The 19,868-nt window shown below is 42.6% G+C and overlaps 1 protein-coding gene and 1 pseudogene across 1 annotated transcript; both read right to left on the bottom strand.

The window, feature by feature from the left end:
- Positions 1-60: 60 nt before the first annotated feature.
- Positions 61-841, bottom strand: LOC133930062 (protein NSP-INTERACTING KINASE 3-like; annotated as a pseudogene).
- An 8,939-nt stretch (positions 842-9,780) lies between these two features.
- On the bottom strand, positions 9,781-10,940 carry LOC133931150 (protein GLUTAMINE DUMPER 4-like). The gene has a single exon (XM_062377956.1). It carries the CDS (start codon positions 10,794-10,796, stop codon positions 10,227-10,229), a length of 570 nt encoding a protein of 189 aa, XP_062233940.1. The 5' UTR covers positions 10,797-10,940; the 3' UTR covers positions 9,781-10,226.
- Positions 10,941-19,868: the final 8,928 nt, after the last annotated feature.

Below are 19,868 nucleotides of genomic sequence, written 5' to 3'. Positions count from 1 at the left end.
AGTACGAGCTACTTTTGTCCATCTCCATCAGGCGGTCCGCATACTTGACGCTCTCGATCTTCACCGACCGGTCGGCGCCCCCAATGTGGTCGCATCGCCATCCCCGCGCAGGATGTGCATGATGGTCCGCATGTCTGGCCACCAGTCGAGCTCTCCTTGCACGCAGAGCGCGGCACACTCAACGACGTGTGTGAGCTATGCAACATAGAACGCGCCCTGGATGCACGGGTCGATGAGGTCCCTGAGGCGGCGGCGCGGGATGAGCCGGTCCACCCACTCAGTGCGCAGCCCCGAGGGGGGCCGCTCAATGGGCTTCCAGCGGGAGATAAGCTTGAGGAGCAAGATGTCAAAGCTGTAGACGTCGCAGGTGATGGAGAACTTCCCCCACATGGTGTACTCGGGTGCCAGGTAGCCCAGTGTGCCCTTTACCCGGGTGGTCATGTGCAAGACCCCATCTGACACGTGCTTGGTGAAGCCGAAGTCAGCGATGAGTAACGCGAAGTCCAAGTCCAGTAGTTGCTAGCCTTGATGTCTTGGTGGATGATGTGTGGCATCACCTCGTGGTGCAAGTACCTACATGTGTCTCATGATCTCATCATGCTTAAGCATTGTACTAATAGTATGGGCGTGTGCATGCATGGATCAAACAAGAGTGGTGCAACACGTACACAAGACCCTGGGTGGAGCTGACGGCAATGTTGATGCATTGCTTCCAATCAAGCTGGACCTCACCGACTAACTGTCCGTGGAGGTACGAGAGGAGGCTCAGGTTGGGCAGTGCCTGCCACTGGCTGAGCAGGTCAAGGATGCGCCGCATTGACTGCGGACTTAGATGGACCATTGCCCCTTGCCCGCCTGCCGAGGGTTGAACGAAAGAGTTTTTTTATATTTTTTCAATTAAATATTTAAATATATAGATTCCTCGGGTTAACATTTGCAAAACTAGACGACTTCTGCCCTCTGAAAGGGCTGCAGCCCTCTCAGAGGGCGGTAAGGACTCCTTGCCGCCCTCTCAGGGGGCGGTTAGGAGTCAGCCATGCGATCCCTCCTCTCCTCCCTCCTCTATATAAGCCGTTCAATTGAGGAAAAATCCTCATTTTATTCCAAAAAGAGAGAAAAGTAGAGAAGAAGAGAGGAGAGGAGAGGAAGACAGCGCGGCGAAGCCCTACTGTTTTCGATCGGCGGATTTGAAGAGAATTTTCTGGTAATTTCTTTTATACTCATATGGAGGGTGAAACAGAAGGATACCAACCAAATGTTTATTTGATTCATGATAGACATGCAGGGTTGTTGCAGGCTTTGCTGGACATGTAATATGGGAGTGTTCGATGGTGTGTTGCAGCAAAGTGGCCTGACTTGAAGAGCAGGTGGTGCATGTGCCATATGAGTGCGAACTTCTATAGACCGTTCAAAAACAAAGACTTGATGAAGCTTTTAAAAAATTGTGCAGTCAAAATCAGCAAAGAAAGTTCAATACCCTATGGGCAAGACTGGACGAACTAACTATGAAACAGACAGCTGAGGTAGTAGCCATATGTGATGAACCAATAGCTCTTGGACCTCTCTCAACAGATACTCCTCAGACAATAAGGTCAGGGTCAGCTATTAGAAACTTTTCACAGTGGATACGTAATGAGCCAAATGAAAAATGAGTTTTGTTGTACGACAGTGGTGGGGTAAGGTATGGGATAATGACAACAAATCTTGCTGAGGTCTATAACTGGGTCATACGAGGTATGAGGTCCCTCCCACTCGTCTGAATTGTAGAATGTATTATGCATGGGACTTGTAAATACTTCATTGATCGGGTACGCAGCTGCTTCTAAGGTAATATAAGATAATCGTATGCTTTATGGACGGATACTATGTGAGTACATGGATAAGGCTACAAAGAAGGCACACATGCATCGTGCTAATCAAGAGGGGACTGCGGAGCACATGTTCAGTGTCCTATGCCGGGATAAGGGTTGTAGGGGTGGAAGACATGAGTGACATGTGCAAGAGTGCGTGCTTAGGAGTGGGACATGCATTTGCACGTGCCAGAAGCCACAATTGCTTCATAGGCCTTGTACACACGTCATATCTGCGTGTGCGGAGCACAATATGCTTCCCAGGCAATATGTTTTAAAGTACTTCATGAAGGATCAGATATTGAACACCTGGAATCATGAGCTGTATGGTTACGAAATTGTTGATACATTATAAGTAATCCAGGCACTTCACAAATCTATGTGCCTGATTTGGAAAGGATAAAGAACGCACTGGGATGTCGACAAACTCGCCAGATTCGCAACGATATGGATGAATCCGAGGTGGGTCCAATGGTCAAGCGATGCAGCCAGTGCAATGAAACAGGTCACACGTACAAGTATTGTCCTAAAAATACACCTGTTGTGTAGGTGAGTACATGACCGTGGTGTAGTGTGAATGTATTTAGCATACCTTGCTGTTATATTTGTACGGTAATTGCCTTAGTTCTCTATGTTGCATTTTGACCTTACATTTGTATCTACATGCCGCAATATATTCATGTAACTTTTCGTACGTGTATGTAATATGCTGTTTTGTTCATGTAACTATGTACATATTTTCATGTAACATACTGTACATATTATTCATGTATATGTACTTGCAATATAAATTTTGATTCAATATATATTCTTCTTGTCTACATGTTGCAATATATTAATTTACATGTGGTTTTAATGCAGATATGACGCACCCTTCGACCCCTGAGCTTCTTGACCCTGCAGTGGACAAGAGACACCGCAACTTCTTGTCCGCCGTGCACCAAACGGAGTTAGGGGTATTTCGATCACGTAGCTCTGAAGAGCTACTTACAATTCACGATCGTTGGAAGCACCAGTATATCACTATTTACATACGCATGTGCCGATTTTTTTATGTATTGCATCCCCCAGTTTATTTATATAACCAATGGTGCAGGTTGGTAGCATCGGGACTCCTACCGCTTTGTCGTTTGGTGGAGACCCGAGCGACGGAGAACCCCGAGGTAGTGGTGAGACGATTCTATTTTGACTGCTCGCTAATAGCAGCCCTAGTTGACCGATGGAGGCCTAAGACACATACTTTCCACCTCCCCTGCAGCAAGATGACTCCAACATTGCAGGACATAGCCTACCTGTTAGGCTTACCTTACGCGGGAGCTGTGTTGGAGTCATCGACATGGATGCTGGCTGGATGAACGTCATGCATCAGCGCTTCGGTCGGGTTCAACGACAGACGACGCACCCCCCTACGTGCCTGAGTTCTTATTCGATCCACGAAGGCCCACAAAGAAGTGGATCCTACAGTTCCAGGTACCTTCCAATTGAACTTACATATGCATATTCGATTCAGCAGGGGAGATAGCAGTAGGATTGCACATTTGTTTTTGTAACTTACATGTGCATATTCGATTTGTGAGCTATTCTTACATATTCGGATTCGTCTAATCTCTATGGTCTACTTACCATGTCGTAACTGCATTTCTTATTCCAATATGACTGAACGCTAGTTGCATTTCTTAATCCAACGTGACCACACGCTACTTTCTATCGTCCTCAGCTATGTATGAACCGTTCACGATAAACCTAGAAAGTATTTCTTACAAAGCTACTTATACACGAAGTGACCATTCACAAACACTGTCGGGAGTCTAACTTTAGTCACGAAGTGACCACACGACTGAACTTTAACCATTAAATGACATCACCTTTATTCTGGTGTAATCTGCAGACACAAATTGACCGCACCACTCAACTTTAATCATGAATGGCAACACATTTGTCCTCGCGCAGGCTATAGACAAGAAGTGACAACACAGGATAACTTTTACCAAAAATTAAATGACAACACATGTATCTTGACACATGAAATCTCTGTTCAGTATCAATGCCACAATTTTTCCATTCTTCAAGAGGGAATCCAATGCTCCTGCCCCCCGCTAAGCCCTTCCACCCACTCATTTCTTCAAGAGGGAATCCAATGCTCCTGCCTTCCCTCACCATAAATAACCTCACCTTCATACATGGATACACCACTCATGTCTCAGTTCTCTCAACTGCAATATCTTCCTCAGCTCCACCAAGTCCACCAAAGAAACATTGGGGGATTTTCATCCCCAGGGGATCGAACCACCGATATACTTCTGTGGTGACCGTTGTAGGCTTCGCGAGTCCCAGGACATCTCTTACACCTATAGATTACGCTTCTTCATGTGTGCCAACTACCAATACGACAAGCCTCAACATGGACCGTATGAGTATCCACGGGTATAGAAATAAAGATTAGCCACATCTTTCCCGATTTCATACACTGTTTTACTAATCTCTCATCTTGTTCTATTTGTCCAGTCTCCTCCACCTATCTGTGACTTTATTGAATTGCTCGACATTGAGCAAAATAAAAACTAGAAGCGGTGGGTCGACATGACCATACGGTGGAGGAGGGAAGCTTACGCACGCCGGGAGTTCGAGCAACAAAAAGAGGAACTACGCCTGAAGCGGCAGGAAAAAGAGCGTATGAGAAAGGCAACGCAGGATCATACCACGGCTCAGACCCGCGAAGCTGAGAGGGCAAGGAAGCGGGAGATGGCCCGTCGCGCTAAGGCGGCAGGTCCCGATGCTCTGCGAAAGGGCAAATATCATAGGTGCACTCAGTAGAGAGCACCTAATATAACCTTACATGTTTCCACTCTCTAAGGCATGTTAGAATTAGGAGTGGCACACTATTAAGTATGTCTTTATGCGAACTGTACATGTCACCTTTTTTTGTCGTCGTGTCTTCATGGTTATAGTCTCATGTAATATTTTTCACCATATGTATAATATTATGTTAGTCGCCGTTTGTAACCTCACTGCTGCGTAATATGTTGTGAGTGCTTCACATATACTCCCTCCAATTGCAAATGTAAGTCGTTTTAGACTTGTGCATAAGGATTAAGAAAGTAGATTAAATGAACTTGTTGCCCTTTATTTATTCTGCACTAGAAAAGATAACTTATTTATTTATGAGAGTGGTAGCATTTATCAAACAAGGGCAAAACAAAAACAAAAGAGAAAAAATGCATAGAAGTTCGAGAATGACTTATATTTAGAGAATAGTTGAAGAGGCTAAAATGACCTACATTTGCAAACAGAGGGAATATAATTTATTCACAAATATTGATTTTGTATCCTCCTAACAGAACATAAACTATTTCAAAATATCGCTTCCCCGTTATACCGTATTGACCACTTTTTAACCATTTTAATTACAAATTTTGCAACATATTTATTTCAAATATTGAGCAATTGTATACATTTAAAAAAAAGCCTATCCACCTCCTGAGAGGGCGGTTGGAATCTACCCGCCCTCTCAGTGGGTGGTTGCCTCTACTGCCCTCTCAGGGCGGCAGACACCTAGTTTTGCAAATATTATCTCGAGAAATCTATTTATTTAAATTTTTAATAAAAATATATAAAAAAACTCGGAAAAAACCGTGGAAGCAGAGTGGACCGCATAGCCTCGGGCAATCATATGGGTTGCGTCCTACCAGAGACCCCGGTGTTTCAGCCTTTTCAGCGCGAGAATGAGGCCTCTACGCAAATGGGCCACCGTATGAGTACTAGACCTACGAGAGCCCATGCATATGCAAGTCCAAACGTTTGATATGCACTGCATAGTCGTCTCTCGTCTGCTCAAACCCTGCAGAGATCACGACCTGGGTATGCGCACTGATCGAAGCGTTACCCTTTCCAGAGAATCAAATCCTGGAAGGCTGGCTGCTGGCACATATGGCATCTGATCCAGGGATCCAGCAGGCAGCCCAACTCGCTCCTAAATTCCTTGCGCTTCAGGTGCCCTTCCACTAGGAACGCAGCACACACAGCACCCTCTGGAATTTCAAAAATGGAACGCCGAGTCCCAGCGAAACAGAAAACGGAGAGAAAGCGATCGGTGGATCGTGCCAGGCCAAATTCCATCGCCCCGTGCGCCAAGTGAAAATGTTCCTACCTGGTAGTAGCTGCCCATTAGAATAAGTCATGATTGGCATTAGTACTGGAATCAGTGTTACCTGATACAGACACAAGTGTCAGAATCTGATTCGAACATGGATATCCGATTCGGTAAAAAAAATTTAGACACGCGAAATACAACTCGGAATCTGATACGGATGTCAGAATCCGACTCGGATTCGGATGTCCGATTCGACAAATAAATTTGAACACAGTGTCCAAGTAACACTGCTGGGAACGAAGCTGCCACGTTCGTACGTACGCGCCTGAGAATGGATCCCAATTCTTAGCCACATTTATGAATTCAGCAGTGCTGGTCTGTATATGGATGCTTATTATTCCCTCCCCAGCATGCAAGTGGGAGTAGCATCGATCATGGGAACGGAAAACGATCGGCCGGAGATGGAGTCGAAGGAACGGGGACAGCTGAGCTCCCTGGCAGCCGGATGCGTGTCTCGTTGGCTCCGCTGCTACGTCGCCGTCCCTGGAATTGAGGTGCAAATCCAGTTGCAAATGGGAGGATCGGAATCGGTAGCTGTTCGAGTTTATCCGTCAATGCTTACCTGTTAAAAGATTATACGACTATGGACAGAATGGGTTGAACAATCTCACAATCGATCTGGAGGCCAGTGAGCAAGAATGGATGGAAGAATCAGTGTTAGTGCACACAATACAGTATTGTAGAATCAAGATGCTTAATAGGGGGTGAATTGTTATGAAATGTAATAACCTTAACTTAGATGTGCACTAATTCTAGGTAATTCAAAGAAAGCTCAACGAAGCGCTATCCCTATTTTAGTAAAGCAACTATACTAAAGAAAATTGTAAGAATATAAATACAAAATTTAAATGTTAGAAGTAAATTACTCAAAAGTCAAGAGAGATAGGGAGACTCGAGGAGTTGGCACTCCCCTAGTGTTTGTTGGAGCACCACACAAGGGTATAGCTTTCTCTCGATCCCGTGCAAGGGATCAAGCGCTCACTAGTTGTAGTACTTCTTCACTCCGAATCGATAGACTTTAAACCGGTACATCTTCATCTTAGGGCGTCAATAATTACTTCACCATGAAGCTCCTCAAGACCAAACGTCACAAGCTGTCGAGATATCAATCATGAAGAGTAACAAGTTAAAAATCTCACTTAGCCTAATCTTAGCCAAAGAGATGAGTGGATGAACACTAGCTATTCTTCTAACACTAATGATGTCCTTAATCTTACAATTAAGAAGCTTAGAAATTACTAAGTGATTCTTCTTTCTCTCGCCTCTCCAAGGATGTAAATGAGCTCAACTGCCAGCCAAGGAAGTATTTATGGCACAGAGGGGGTGTATTTGTAATCAACCACTACAAATTAGCCATTACCCCTCAGTCCAAAAAAATTGCATTCATTGAATATTCCGGTGATGTCCATTTTCTCTCCATCAGAACATTCGACGCGTACAATTCCAGTGCAATTCAGGAACTAGCCATTATTATACGACACACCCACCGGATGATCCGGTGTGGTTTGAAAGCACACATTCGAACATCCAGTGGGTGTATCATCTTCAACCTTTACCAACAGTGAGTTTGTATAAATACTCAAGTGATACCTTCTGATGCACAATGGAACATTCGGTGCTAACCTTCCAATGCATACACTGAAACATCTTATATGTAGAACTTTAGCTGATCACTTCAAACATGCTCTCTATATAAATCTTTTGATGATCATCAGATCATCCGATGGTCATCACTTCAAGTTTTCGCTAACAATTGCTTTTGGTATAATTGTTTCGGTGAAATCATCTGATGTTAACATTAGATCATTCGATGAACCTTTCAATTTCAACTTCTTTAAAATAATTCAAACTTTGTTCCGTCTTTGATCTTCGTTTTCATAGACTTCATCTAAGCTACCTAATGCTAAACTTGACTAATGTGCATCACAACTATCTTACTAGCTTAAACTAGATCAAACTACTATCCTCAACCTCCTTAATAGTACGGCAAAAGAAGAAACAATAACTCTATCTACTCTAAGTGTCAACCAAACTTCTTACATCACTTAGAACTAAATAGTGCTTAATATTTGTGTATATCCTTTGACAGTCACCATAAATATATATATCAATATAGGGACCGAGAATACCTAAGAATCATCACCGTGACCTAACTTTCAACAATCTTACAAAACACACATTAGTTACGACGATCCTGTTATCATTAATCACCAAAACTTAAATTAGGAGGCTAGATGCTTACACAGTATACAACATATTCTTCTTCCTAGTACGTGAGACCAACTCGAGCACTGTTTTTCAGGACATAATCTCAAGTTGATTTACCCAGTGATTAAGCAGATGAGTGATGCTTGATAAACTGCAGTAAATTCGATCTGTATATATGCGGCGCCACGTTGCTGGAGCTAAGCACGCATGAACTGATTGGCAGCTTACCGAACAGAAATCTGTTATCGAGCTGACCGCTCTGCCTGCATGGGACAGACCATGATTAACGACGTTCCAATCTTATGGGGGTTTTAGTCTCACAGTCTGCAAGCCGGTGATGTGAGAATGCTCATTGCAGGAAGGTGATGCATTTAGGTGCTGTTTGGTTCGTCGTTTTGTAACGTGACCTGATAACAAAGGGCAATCAATACCGTTACACCTGTTTGTTTTTATCGAGCTGTAATCAGATTACATTGAATCAAATACCGGTGCTATACAGGTTTGATTCTGCTTGCACCCCACCGCAAAGACAAAACGATACCACCGTCCATGCCTTCGCCTTCGCCTCCGCCTCCTGCGACCCCTCCGACCGGCGCACCGCCTTCGCCTCGCTCACGTAAGGGATCATGCCACTTTCTCCTTGCCCCACGCGGTCGACTCCCAGGCCTTGCCCCGTGCAAGTGTCACCGACTACCCCGCTCGTTGGCGACCGGTGCGCTGCCTCATCCATCCCCGCGGGCCACAACATATGCGCAAGAAGAAGCGTTGATCAGGCGGCCATGGCTACTCCCCCATGTTGCACATGGCTTCCTTACCATCCCTCATCACCTCCGAGCCCGTTTGGGCGGTAACCTTGCCAAATTTGTCGACGGCGAGATCGGCTCCGGTGTCGAGACTGCGGCCTGACGAGGCTGCGACGTAGATCTCTGCCCAGGCTTTCTACCGGTGGGCCTATGTGCTTTCCTTTCCCTCACCACTGCTCATCCAAACAAAGCAAGTAATCATCGATCACTTTCCAATTATCGCTGTGAATCCATTCCCTGTGCGTTTGCATTACCGTTCATGGAACCAAACACCACCTTAGTGTTGTAGATCAAACGTACCAGGTGGAGAGGTTGCGGTTAGCATGATAGCTGCAGGTAACTGCAAATGTCTCTGGGACTGTCGGATGGATGATCAACGGCTCGGATCAAACGAACGGGCCCAGATCCTCTGCAGCTCAAGAATCAACAACACCCTTTTTATCCTGACGAAGAGAGAAGGCACTAGTTATGCATTGGGGGTCATGCAGGGGTTGTGATCCCGTCCATTTTCATACTCTTTGAGCTTTAACTGTTCCGGTTAACGAGGAACTGCATTCTGTTAACTCATTGTACTCATTAGCATGATGCTACTACCAGTTGGGCCGGCATGGTCATCAGCCGCTCAACTACCTGTCTCACTATTCCGGTATCCTCTGCATTTTCCATCGAACCTCTCTGCTCTGTTACTGGGTGTCTGATTTTCGGCTCATGACTTCAGCAAGCGCATACAAATGAGATCATTCGAGTTTCCTTGTGCAAAAAATGGATCAAAATTTAAAACACCGTAGTTTGGATTCAAATATTTATCTATACTCAGCTCCCCAAGCACCACTGTTTCTTTTCAACATTCTTCGGCCAAGTAAGTGGTGTGTCACAGGGAAAAAAATTGAATAAAACTGCTGCATGGTGGCTGCACATCCATCCATTAGAATCGTTTCTGAAGCAGCTACGTCAGCTTTACAAGTTACTGCGATCTTACCATTCTTCAGACATTGGCAAAGTATGCACGGTACTGAGCATATTTCCAGTTCCATTTACATCCGCAAAACTCGCATTGAAGCTTCGTTTTTCATTAATTTCACCGAACCCCAACCAATCACGTCAAGAATCTACACGTCGAGCTAAATCTAACACCAGCAAGAAAAGGGGAGAGAGAAAAAGAAGCGATCACGTACTCGACCCAAAAGGAAAGCTAAAACCAAGCACCGGCAGCTTTTATTGAGAGCTTTCTTGCAGCGCTGTTGTACTGCTGCTACTGCTGCTTTCATGGCTCCGGCTCATCGCACCAGCGTCGGCTCGGAGCCGCGGCTGCGAGCTGACCTCCGCGCAGCCGCCCTCCTCCGGATCCTGCAGCTTCTTCTCCTCTCCGCCCGAGCCGCAGGAGCACACCCCCGGCGCGGCTCCGAGCTCCACCTCCACGACGGCCCGGCTGGCGGCCGGCGTGGCGAGGAACCTTGGCCTCTCATCGCCGGCCATAATGACCACAACGTGCTCCTGGAACCCCGCCGCCGGCCTGGCCGCGCCGGCCGCCGACCCCTTCTCCCCGTCGGAGCCCGAGCCGGGCTGGTCGCGGTCCGTGCCCGGGTCGGCGTCGAGGTAGCCGGACAGCTTCCAGTAGGAGCACGCCAGGATGAGCAGCGCTAAGGCGATGAGCCCCAGCATCGCCGCCAGCCCGCCGAAGAGGTACGGCACCGGCGACTGCCACGGGGAGTGCGGCGCCGTCCCGTTCGCCGGAGCCGCCGTCGGCGCTCCGTGGCTCATGGGGAACTCCGCTCCTGGCCTCATGGCAGTAGACTAAGCTAGTCGTAATGAAGCTGCTCACTTGAAGTCTTGCACGAGCTAGCAGCTTGTGTTCTTGCTGTTTGTTGCGTGAGAGAGACCAGGGAGATACAGGAGTGTTTGTTCTTGGAGGTGGTGTGGAATGGTGAGAGGGGACGGCAGCTATTTATACAGGTCAAGTTGGAGAAGATGTAGGTGTCTACATGTGTCTGAAGTCTGAACTCTGATGTGTGATGCTAAGGGGATTAAAAAAAAGAGAGAATGGGTTTTTCTTGGGTGCAACATGAGTTAGTTAATCAGCCAGTTGAGTTATGTTGGTGCTTGAGCAGATACGATGGATACCTTCTTGTCCTAATTGCATGCGGGATAACTTGTAGGTTAGTGAACTGGGTGCATGGAAGCTTTGTACGACGAAAAGTTTAGGAGTTCCCTATGGGATGTGGGTTGGAAATATTTAGCTCAGTTTCGATTCTATACCATGTTGTACAATGTAGAAAAGTTTTACTCTACATAAGAATAGTAGTTGAGTTCAAACGATACATGATTAGTTCACATATGAGATGAATTTCTCATTCTCTGCAACTTAATTTGCTATTGGGGAGCAAGAGCAATAGCATGGTTTCTGAACTTTGTTTCTAAAAGCCAAATTTCATCGCGTTGCTTTTGAAAATAAGGCGCATAATTGTACTAACTATATATTCATCGGTTATTAGGTTTAAAATCTAATTACAAGGCGCATCATTGTACGAATTATTCATCGATCGCATTGTGTGTTCGTGTGGACATGCATGCCTTGGCGGGAGGGGAGGGAGAGTCATCTAGAACTGTGCAAGAATGATTGCTTGTGCACTTATTATTGGCAGACTCCAAACCGAAAACGAAAAGGAAGTTAATGTGATATGGTTTAGGACGTACGTAAGCATTGTCCTTGCTTAATTCTTGGCAACTAAATTAATGCAGAGATTGAGATATGCTGATACCAACAAAGGGAAGCATTGCAGATGTGTCCTAATTGTGTGGTAGTAGTTATATATCCTATATATTAACCTAGCTTTAGGATAATAACTAAATTACAAAGCCATATATGTAGCTTTCTTTTCGCACACATAAGAGCACGCATATTCTTGGATTCTTAGGTACGGTAATAATATGTCATATGATTTCATTTTGACGTGGTAATCTTTCCTTGAATATAATCCTGCGGGGATTGAACTGTTTCCGTGAATTATTTATTGCTAAATTCTTGTGCTACAAATTAAAATGTCCTTAGTTCTTATCCAGATGATTGAGGGGTGGATCAAAGGTAGACTTGACTACAAGAATTTACCAAGAGGCTTCATGTTTGTTATCGCGTACTCCACTTATTGGTATATAATTTTTTTAATTAGCAAGACATTGACATATATTCACTTAACTTGAACCAGGTGATCATGATTCGATTTCCAAAAGTTAGGTGAAATACATGCACTTACAGCACAAGTTCTTAATCACTTCAATTTGAAAGCAGTGTCCTTATCCTTAAGCATCAATTAGCTAGCTTAATCCATCACTTAGTGGAGCTTTACCTGCAACAATGTGGATTACGTCTGCGAACTTTAGTTAAGCTAGCGTGACAGTTTTGATGAGTGGAGAAGGCCGGAGGCCCCAATGGAATAATCGTGCTCTACATACTTTAGAATCACATATCCTATTCTACTTGTAGTAGTATTCTTTAAGCTAGCTTTAATCAAAACATATATTCCCTCATAATCTTTTCATCAACACTTTTTTGTTAGGGTCTATTCTTCTTATTATTAAGTATGCTCCGCTAATAGTAATGCATCAAAAGCTATCATTTTGGTGCATACATTATATATCCTATACACAATGCATGGCTTTGTTGCTTGGTGTGAGCTTATCCACATCGGGGAAAAAAAATGAGGGGCCCGGACTAGGCTTTCTATTGTAAATACAGCATGGTCGAGAGACATGGGTGTAATGTGTCTCGATTTCACAAGCAACCTTAATGTGTGTTTTGTAGCGCACCGTGTTGCTGGTCGATTTGTGTCGCCGATAAAGCTACTTATGTAGATTGGCTAGTTTTGGAATACATATAATGGATGGATTGACCCTTCATAATTACTAATATTTTGTTAAAAATCAAAGTTTGTTTTAAATTACCTTAATGCGATGCATGCTGATCAGCATTATAGCGAATTTATATCCGATCCTTTTCATTTACTTTGAAGGTTACGTTATAGTTGATGACAGTGATCCCCTTCAGAAACGCCTTCCATTATACCCGTACACGTATCAGTTATTACATCTGTATGTTGCATCAATACATACGGGAGCTAGTGTTCCATTACCAGAAGCAAAGGTACATGGATGTGTCATCAATTAATGTTATTGTTGATGATGATGACGATGATGACGATGACAATGATGCTGTAGGTGCATCATTTGCCAGCAAGTAATAGACAAATACTTTAAGCTTAATTAGCTACAGCTATCCTCAAACTTCCATTATACAAGTACGAGCAATTATTAGATACCACTATATTGGGCTTAGTAAATTATTAAACTTTGATAAACTTTTTTCAGTGAAGAAAAAGAAAAGAGGGACAAAAAGAAATATCAGAGAGAAAGGACCTATCTAGCAAAATACATGCACACCACTTTTTTTTCCAAGTGGCTTCTCACTTTGGCACGGTGATTGATTCCACTCTAGAGGATCTCATTGATAGCCCATGGTTTCTGAGTAATTGGCTTTGTTAGTGTTTTGATTATGGCCTTGGTTTTGGCTGAAGTGTTCTCACCTGGCTTGCTTTATGTGGTTCGGCTCACGTGTTGCAACAACCTCTAATTGGGTGGTTGTGTGGAATTGTCTGAGTGACACGGTAGAAGTACTACGGGGCGTACATGTCGCATTCGGTTCAGCTTGGTGTTAAAATCATTGGTGACTTGACTTCTAACACCAAAATACACTACCCACAACGGGTATTTATAGATGAATTTTAAATTATATTATAGACAGTTAAAAGTTTCGTCTCTGTAAAAATATATGTGATATTAAATTTGTTAGACAGTTTCTGAACCATCTGTTTTACACTTACACATGTACGAATTTTTTAGATAGTCATATGTGCAGTAAGAGTCATAAATAATGTTTGTTTAAGTCTGTCTGTGAGTACTAGGAGTCACATACAGGTTTTATTTGAAACCGTTTGTGTTAATTGTCACAGGTGATTTAAAAAAAAACCATCTATATCTCCCTTTCTTCCTATAAGCAAATTTGTTTCCTGCTAGAAAACAAATTTGCTTATAGGAGGAAAAGTCACACATATACATATTTTATAATTCTCAAAAAGTTAACACATTGACATATTATTTAAAATATTGATCGCATATTGCTCATAACATCGATCACACATTATTCAGAACATAAAACACATGCATTTACAGATCACAAATGTTAAGAATATCACACATATCTAAATCACATATTATTCAGAATACATAAAAGGATGAAATGATTGGCATCATGGTGATGTTGTCTCCCAAAAAGACAAAAAGTGATCAACAAATTTGGATCGATCAGCACCATCTTTTATAAAGATGAGATGATGTCTATCATCTCAGCTTCTTGCGTTTTAGCATAATGTCAACCTAAGTATCATCTTCAATTAGCAGCTCGCAGTCATCCAGATATAGCTGCACCTTAACTATCTCATGCATGAGCCAGAATCAGACTCCATTGCTGTCAAACTGCTAGCCATGGTTCAATAAGAAATGAGTATTCAAGCATGTCTTGTAGTTGACGAAATTCTCCATTCCGACGAATAACAATGGAGAAATTTCCATCCGATGGAACATAATGGAGAACGCGATTGACAGCGTACGTAGGGTCGATGGAGGGGCCTTCACAGTAGTGAAGAAGACAAAGTCCACTGGGCCAAAGTCGACACCAAGCATCTGCGCCGTCGAAGCTGCCATAAGAACAACCCCATCCTGCCACCTCCTGATTGTCATGAATTGTACCATTGTAGATAGGGATAGCAATTTATCCTGATTACCCATTTACTTACGAGTAAATACTCGAATAGGGTAGGATATAGATAGCATTTAATACCCACAGGTACGTTCATGGGCGGAAAATACTACCCGATGGGTAGACATGTAAGGGAATGGGTAAGACATATCCATAGTCGCGAAACCATATACCCGCATAGTTTTCTGCCTCAAAAACCTAGCTTCTCTCATCCACTCAGCATATTGTCCACTTATCCACTTAGTCCCCCCCCCCTTGCCCCATGACCCATGCTCCATCGCCCTACGGTTAAACGAGTGTACCCGCGGACATGGGTGGGTAAAAAACTGATAGGTATGGGTATGGGTGAGCACTACCTGTACCCACCGTACCCGATTGTCATCCCTAATTGCAGATCTATGATGGAAACAAGGTTGTGTCATCAGTTACACAGATCAAAGCAATAAAAACCTAACAAACTCTAACTAAACCGCGAAGGGAACCATATGATACACCTCGGTGCAGTGAAAGGGATTCAACCCCCGCCGAGATCTCGCTTCTCTGACGCTGATGGCGAGTAAGAACACTTCTTAGTGCAGTGGAACACCTGGATATGACGAGTGAGGAAGAAGAACACTACTCGTCGCTTTATATTGAGGGGAGACGAGGAGTTATGTGTGTGAAGCAAAAAAAGCAAGTGGAGATGGACGGCGGGTCTTTAAATATAGACTAGTATTTATAAAAATCATCTGTATCTACCAAATAGACACAGATGAATCTTAGAAGAAACTGTATGCGATAATATCACATACGGATTTTTTCTAAAAGTCATATGTGTTTATATGATAAAAACAGACGTATGTATAAAAACTGTCTATGAGTTCATTCACACCTAGACACTTATCTTGTTGCAGACACATATGTCTTATCAACCATCTAAGGATACTTTGTGACGGGCCATAAGAAACCGTCTATAACATATCATCGACTTTCAATAAGAACTTTGTATACAGTGATGCACTTCTCCGTTCCTAGAAATGTGTGCAACTTAAAAGGTTCATAACAACGGAATTTTGCTATAGTTTGCTAAAGCATTTTAGGTCAAAAGTCCAAAATTCATGTGGCACTCCTGTGCTCCAAATAGGTCTAGCTTGAGATGAAAAACCTGATACAATTTCTGCTAGATTCTTTCATAGTTTCGCACAAAATTTCTTGCTCCAATACTAGATTGTGGATATATTCCTGTCGCTATTCGACCTAGGAGTATCTTTTTTGCATGCACCTTTTTATTTATTGATTTTGTTAAACCAATTGTCAAGCTAGTTTCCTTTAACCGATATATAAACTGGACCAAGTTAGCACGCTTTGCAATGAAGAACAAAAGTTAGGTTCGGAGGATTACATGTAGGTAGAGGTTAGCTACCGTTGCTTCAATATTCGATGTGGATAGATGGTATGGCAATCAATAATATTTGTGCCTGAGATCGACGGAATCCGACCACAACAATCATGTGGTGCGCGTATCTTCCGGAGCTACCAGGGCACATTTTCATATGAGAGTCTCATAAAGTCTATCATACCCCGATGACCAATGGGGTGCTGCCAAAATACTAGTTCAATTTTTTTCTTTGATAAAAAAATGTTGGTCTTTATTAATATCTCCAATGATGGTTTCTATAGATGGAAGACGTTGCATATATTGGTCCCTATTGCCTACATGTGAGATGAATTCTCTAGCTAGACGTTGCATATAGAATGGCGAGGTTATTCTACGTCTATACGCAGTTGCTATTCGTATTGTGTACATCCTTCAGTTATAACCCGAAACACTGTGAGTTACAACTTCACATCCAGAAATACATAATTGCAACACGAGAAACTAACACTGTGAGTTACAACTTGTTATTCGCACTGCGCACATCCTCCAGTTACAATCTGAAACACTATAAGTTACAACTTGTTAGGTAGATCAGTTACAACTTCACGTCCAAAAATGCATAATTGCAACATAAGAAGCTAACACTGTGAGTTACAACTTGTTATTCGCATTGCGCACATCCCCCAGTTACAACTTGAAACACTGTGAGTTACAACTTGTTAGGTAGACCAGTTACAATTTCACGTTCATAAATACATAATTGCAACACGAGAAGCTAACACTGTGAGTTACAACTTGTTATTCACACTGCGCACATCCCCCAGTTACAACCTGAAAAACTGTGAGTTACAATCCGAAACACTGTGAATTACAACTTGTGGGGTATGCGCAGACATGAACTACAGTGAGCATACCTGCAGAATATACATACAATATATATATATATATATATATATATATATATATATATATATATATAGACACACACACACAATAAGTATATTCTATGTCTAGGCGCATAACAAACTTGCGCTTCGCCACTATCTAGCCTGGTGTCCATGCTCTGGTGGCCGCCGAACCTCGGCCTGCCCAGCCTCGTCGCCCTGCTCCCCTCGCCATATGCATCCTGCCTCCGCAAGTGGTGGTAGCAGTGGTTGCGCTCCAAGTAGCTAGGAGTTGCGGTGCGGCAGTGGCCCGAGCTCATCCCGGACGTCCCGCTCCTCCTGGACGTTGCGCTTTGGGGTGTCATCACCGACATCGAGTCTATCACGCTCGTCTTCGTGATGTGCTGCTTCTTCCTCTTCTACGGCTACACCCTATGAAGCTAGCTGCTACGCTAATACTGCTAGTATATATGATTACTTCGTGTTATTTGTTTGTTTTGCTAAGTACTTGGTAAATTAACTATGCTAGCTAGGTTGTTATCTTGGTAGTGGTAATTATGGTGCTCTGTGATAATTCTTAATCATTTGAGTCAATAGTATGAATTGTGTGCCAATATAAGAGTAAGTATTCTACAACTAGAGGTATTGTATTCTACGCTTGATAGTTTATAACTAGGGTCGTAACTGACCTATCTTATGAATCATAACTATACTATTTTTTGGATCGTAACTGGGGATATGCGCAGAGGTGAACAAGTTTAATCACATGACAAAAAAATACATAATTACGATAAGAGAAGATACTGAGTTACAACCAGAGAAGGTACCGAGTTACGACCATATATATTTATAGTAACTGACATATCTTGTGGGTCATAACTATACTGCTTTTAGGATCATAAATAGAGGTGTGCGCAGAGGTGAACAAGTTACGATCACATGACAAAAAGTATATAATTATGACTAGAGAAGGTTACAAAGTTGCTACCATATATATTTGTAGTAACTGACATATCTTGTAAATCGCAACTATACTACTTTTGATATTGTAATTGTGGGTATAGGCAGAGGTGAACTAGTTATGATCACATAACCAAAAAAAAAAGTGACTAGAGAAATTTACCAAGTTGCGACTATACATATTTGATCGTCTAACATCTGATGCACTAGTCTCATATGATCGTAACTAGGAATGTGTGCAGAGATGAACAAGTTACGATCATATAACAGAAAATAGTATAATTGCGACAATACATATTTGTAGTAATTGATCTATCTTATAGATCACAATTATACTGCTTTTAGAATCGTAACTGAAGAATAATGCAATAGTAAACTACAGTACACCTAACCACGTAATTTCTTTACGATAGTCTCGTGTGCGTACATTTCTCAAATGTGAGTTAATCGGCTAATCTCCCGTACACTTTTTAAAACTACTCCTTAACCCATGCATCGCATGAGTTAAAATATTATACAAAGTGTTACTATAATCTATTATAAATCGATCCTACTGAATGAAATTCATTGATCATTCTTTTTTTTTTTAACTAATCAAGGGGTTTTGGATTTTTTTTTTTTAAAAAAATACTGTTGGATTTCATCCATGTTCACAATTTCCTAAACTTTTTAATTCTAAAATTCACGTACGAATCGATTTTCTATAATTGAATTAGACATGTAGCCTTGATATAAATGTACTTGGAAGGGAGCTATTGTTTTTCTCGAATTTTTGAATTAGATCTTTTGTGCTCAACTTTTCTAGCTAGGATTTTTAAATCCAAATAATGTTTAACAGGAGAAATAGTACTTATACATACAAATGATGGGGCAACCTTTACTATAAAAAGGAAATGTAAAAATGGGTTGCTAGAACAGTACTTTGCATGAAGCCGTGATAACATTGGTCGATTTTACCGTGGATGCATGTTGTATAGTGTTCTAGCGAGCGGATCTCTTAGGCGCGTGCTCCATTGAGTCTCTTCTAGCCTGGTTATTGACCCATATCATAATACTGAAGGATGAAACCTTTCTTTTTCGTAGTTGGAAAGTTTTTCATTCGTTATTACAGTAGTAGCACACGATTGCATGCTTCCCACCTCATGGATTTTGAATCCTGATTTTATTAAAAGTAAATAAATAAATAAATAGATATTTGTGCAGTGCAACTATTTTCCTAGAACTATATTTGGCATGGAGTTCTGTTTCTAGAATTTTTAAACCCTAAATTCATAGATAGATCTAATCTATTAGAATTTTTAGACCCTAAATTCATATATAGTACTTATAAGGCCATTTGAAACATCTAAAATATCGTTACACCAATGCATGCTGGCCTGTTAGTCTGCTACGACACGCGATCTCGTCACGTTAAAGCGTGCTGGCCACGGGTAGACGAAGGCCGGGCCCAGTGGCAGCCTCTGCTGCCCTCTTGACGATAGCTAGCTAGGAAACTCGAGGCCGTCAGGGAACCGCTGCACAAAGCAAAAGGCGAACGGATCGCTTACGTGCGTGGACGAGCCAGTCTCACCTGATCAGGCAACGGCACTGTAACAGAATAACGGCATGGTGACGAGATCACGGCATCACGCATCAGCTAGCCACACAGCACTCGTAGTCTCATGCGTGCTCATACTGCTTTGCCTTTACCTCCAACCCATGCATCCTACTACGTACCACCTTTACTAGGTCGTTTCATACCTGCCAATAATGCAGCCAGATATATGATATCATAAGCCAATAAAGGTTAGTCACTCGGAAATGCAAAACAACTAGCACTACAACAAAATTAGTCATTCGTATCGGGT

This window comes from Phragmites australis, chromosome 10, assembly GCF_958298935.1.
Source record: "Phragmites australis chromosome 10, lpPhrAust1.1, whole genome shotgun sequence".
NCBI lineage: Eukaryota > Viridiplantae > Streptophyta > Magnoliopsida > Poales > Poaceae > Phragmites > Phragmites australis.
This window is presented reverse-complemented; position numbering and strand designations above follow the sequence as displayed.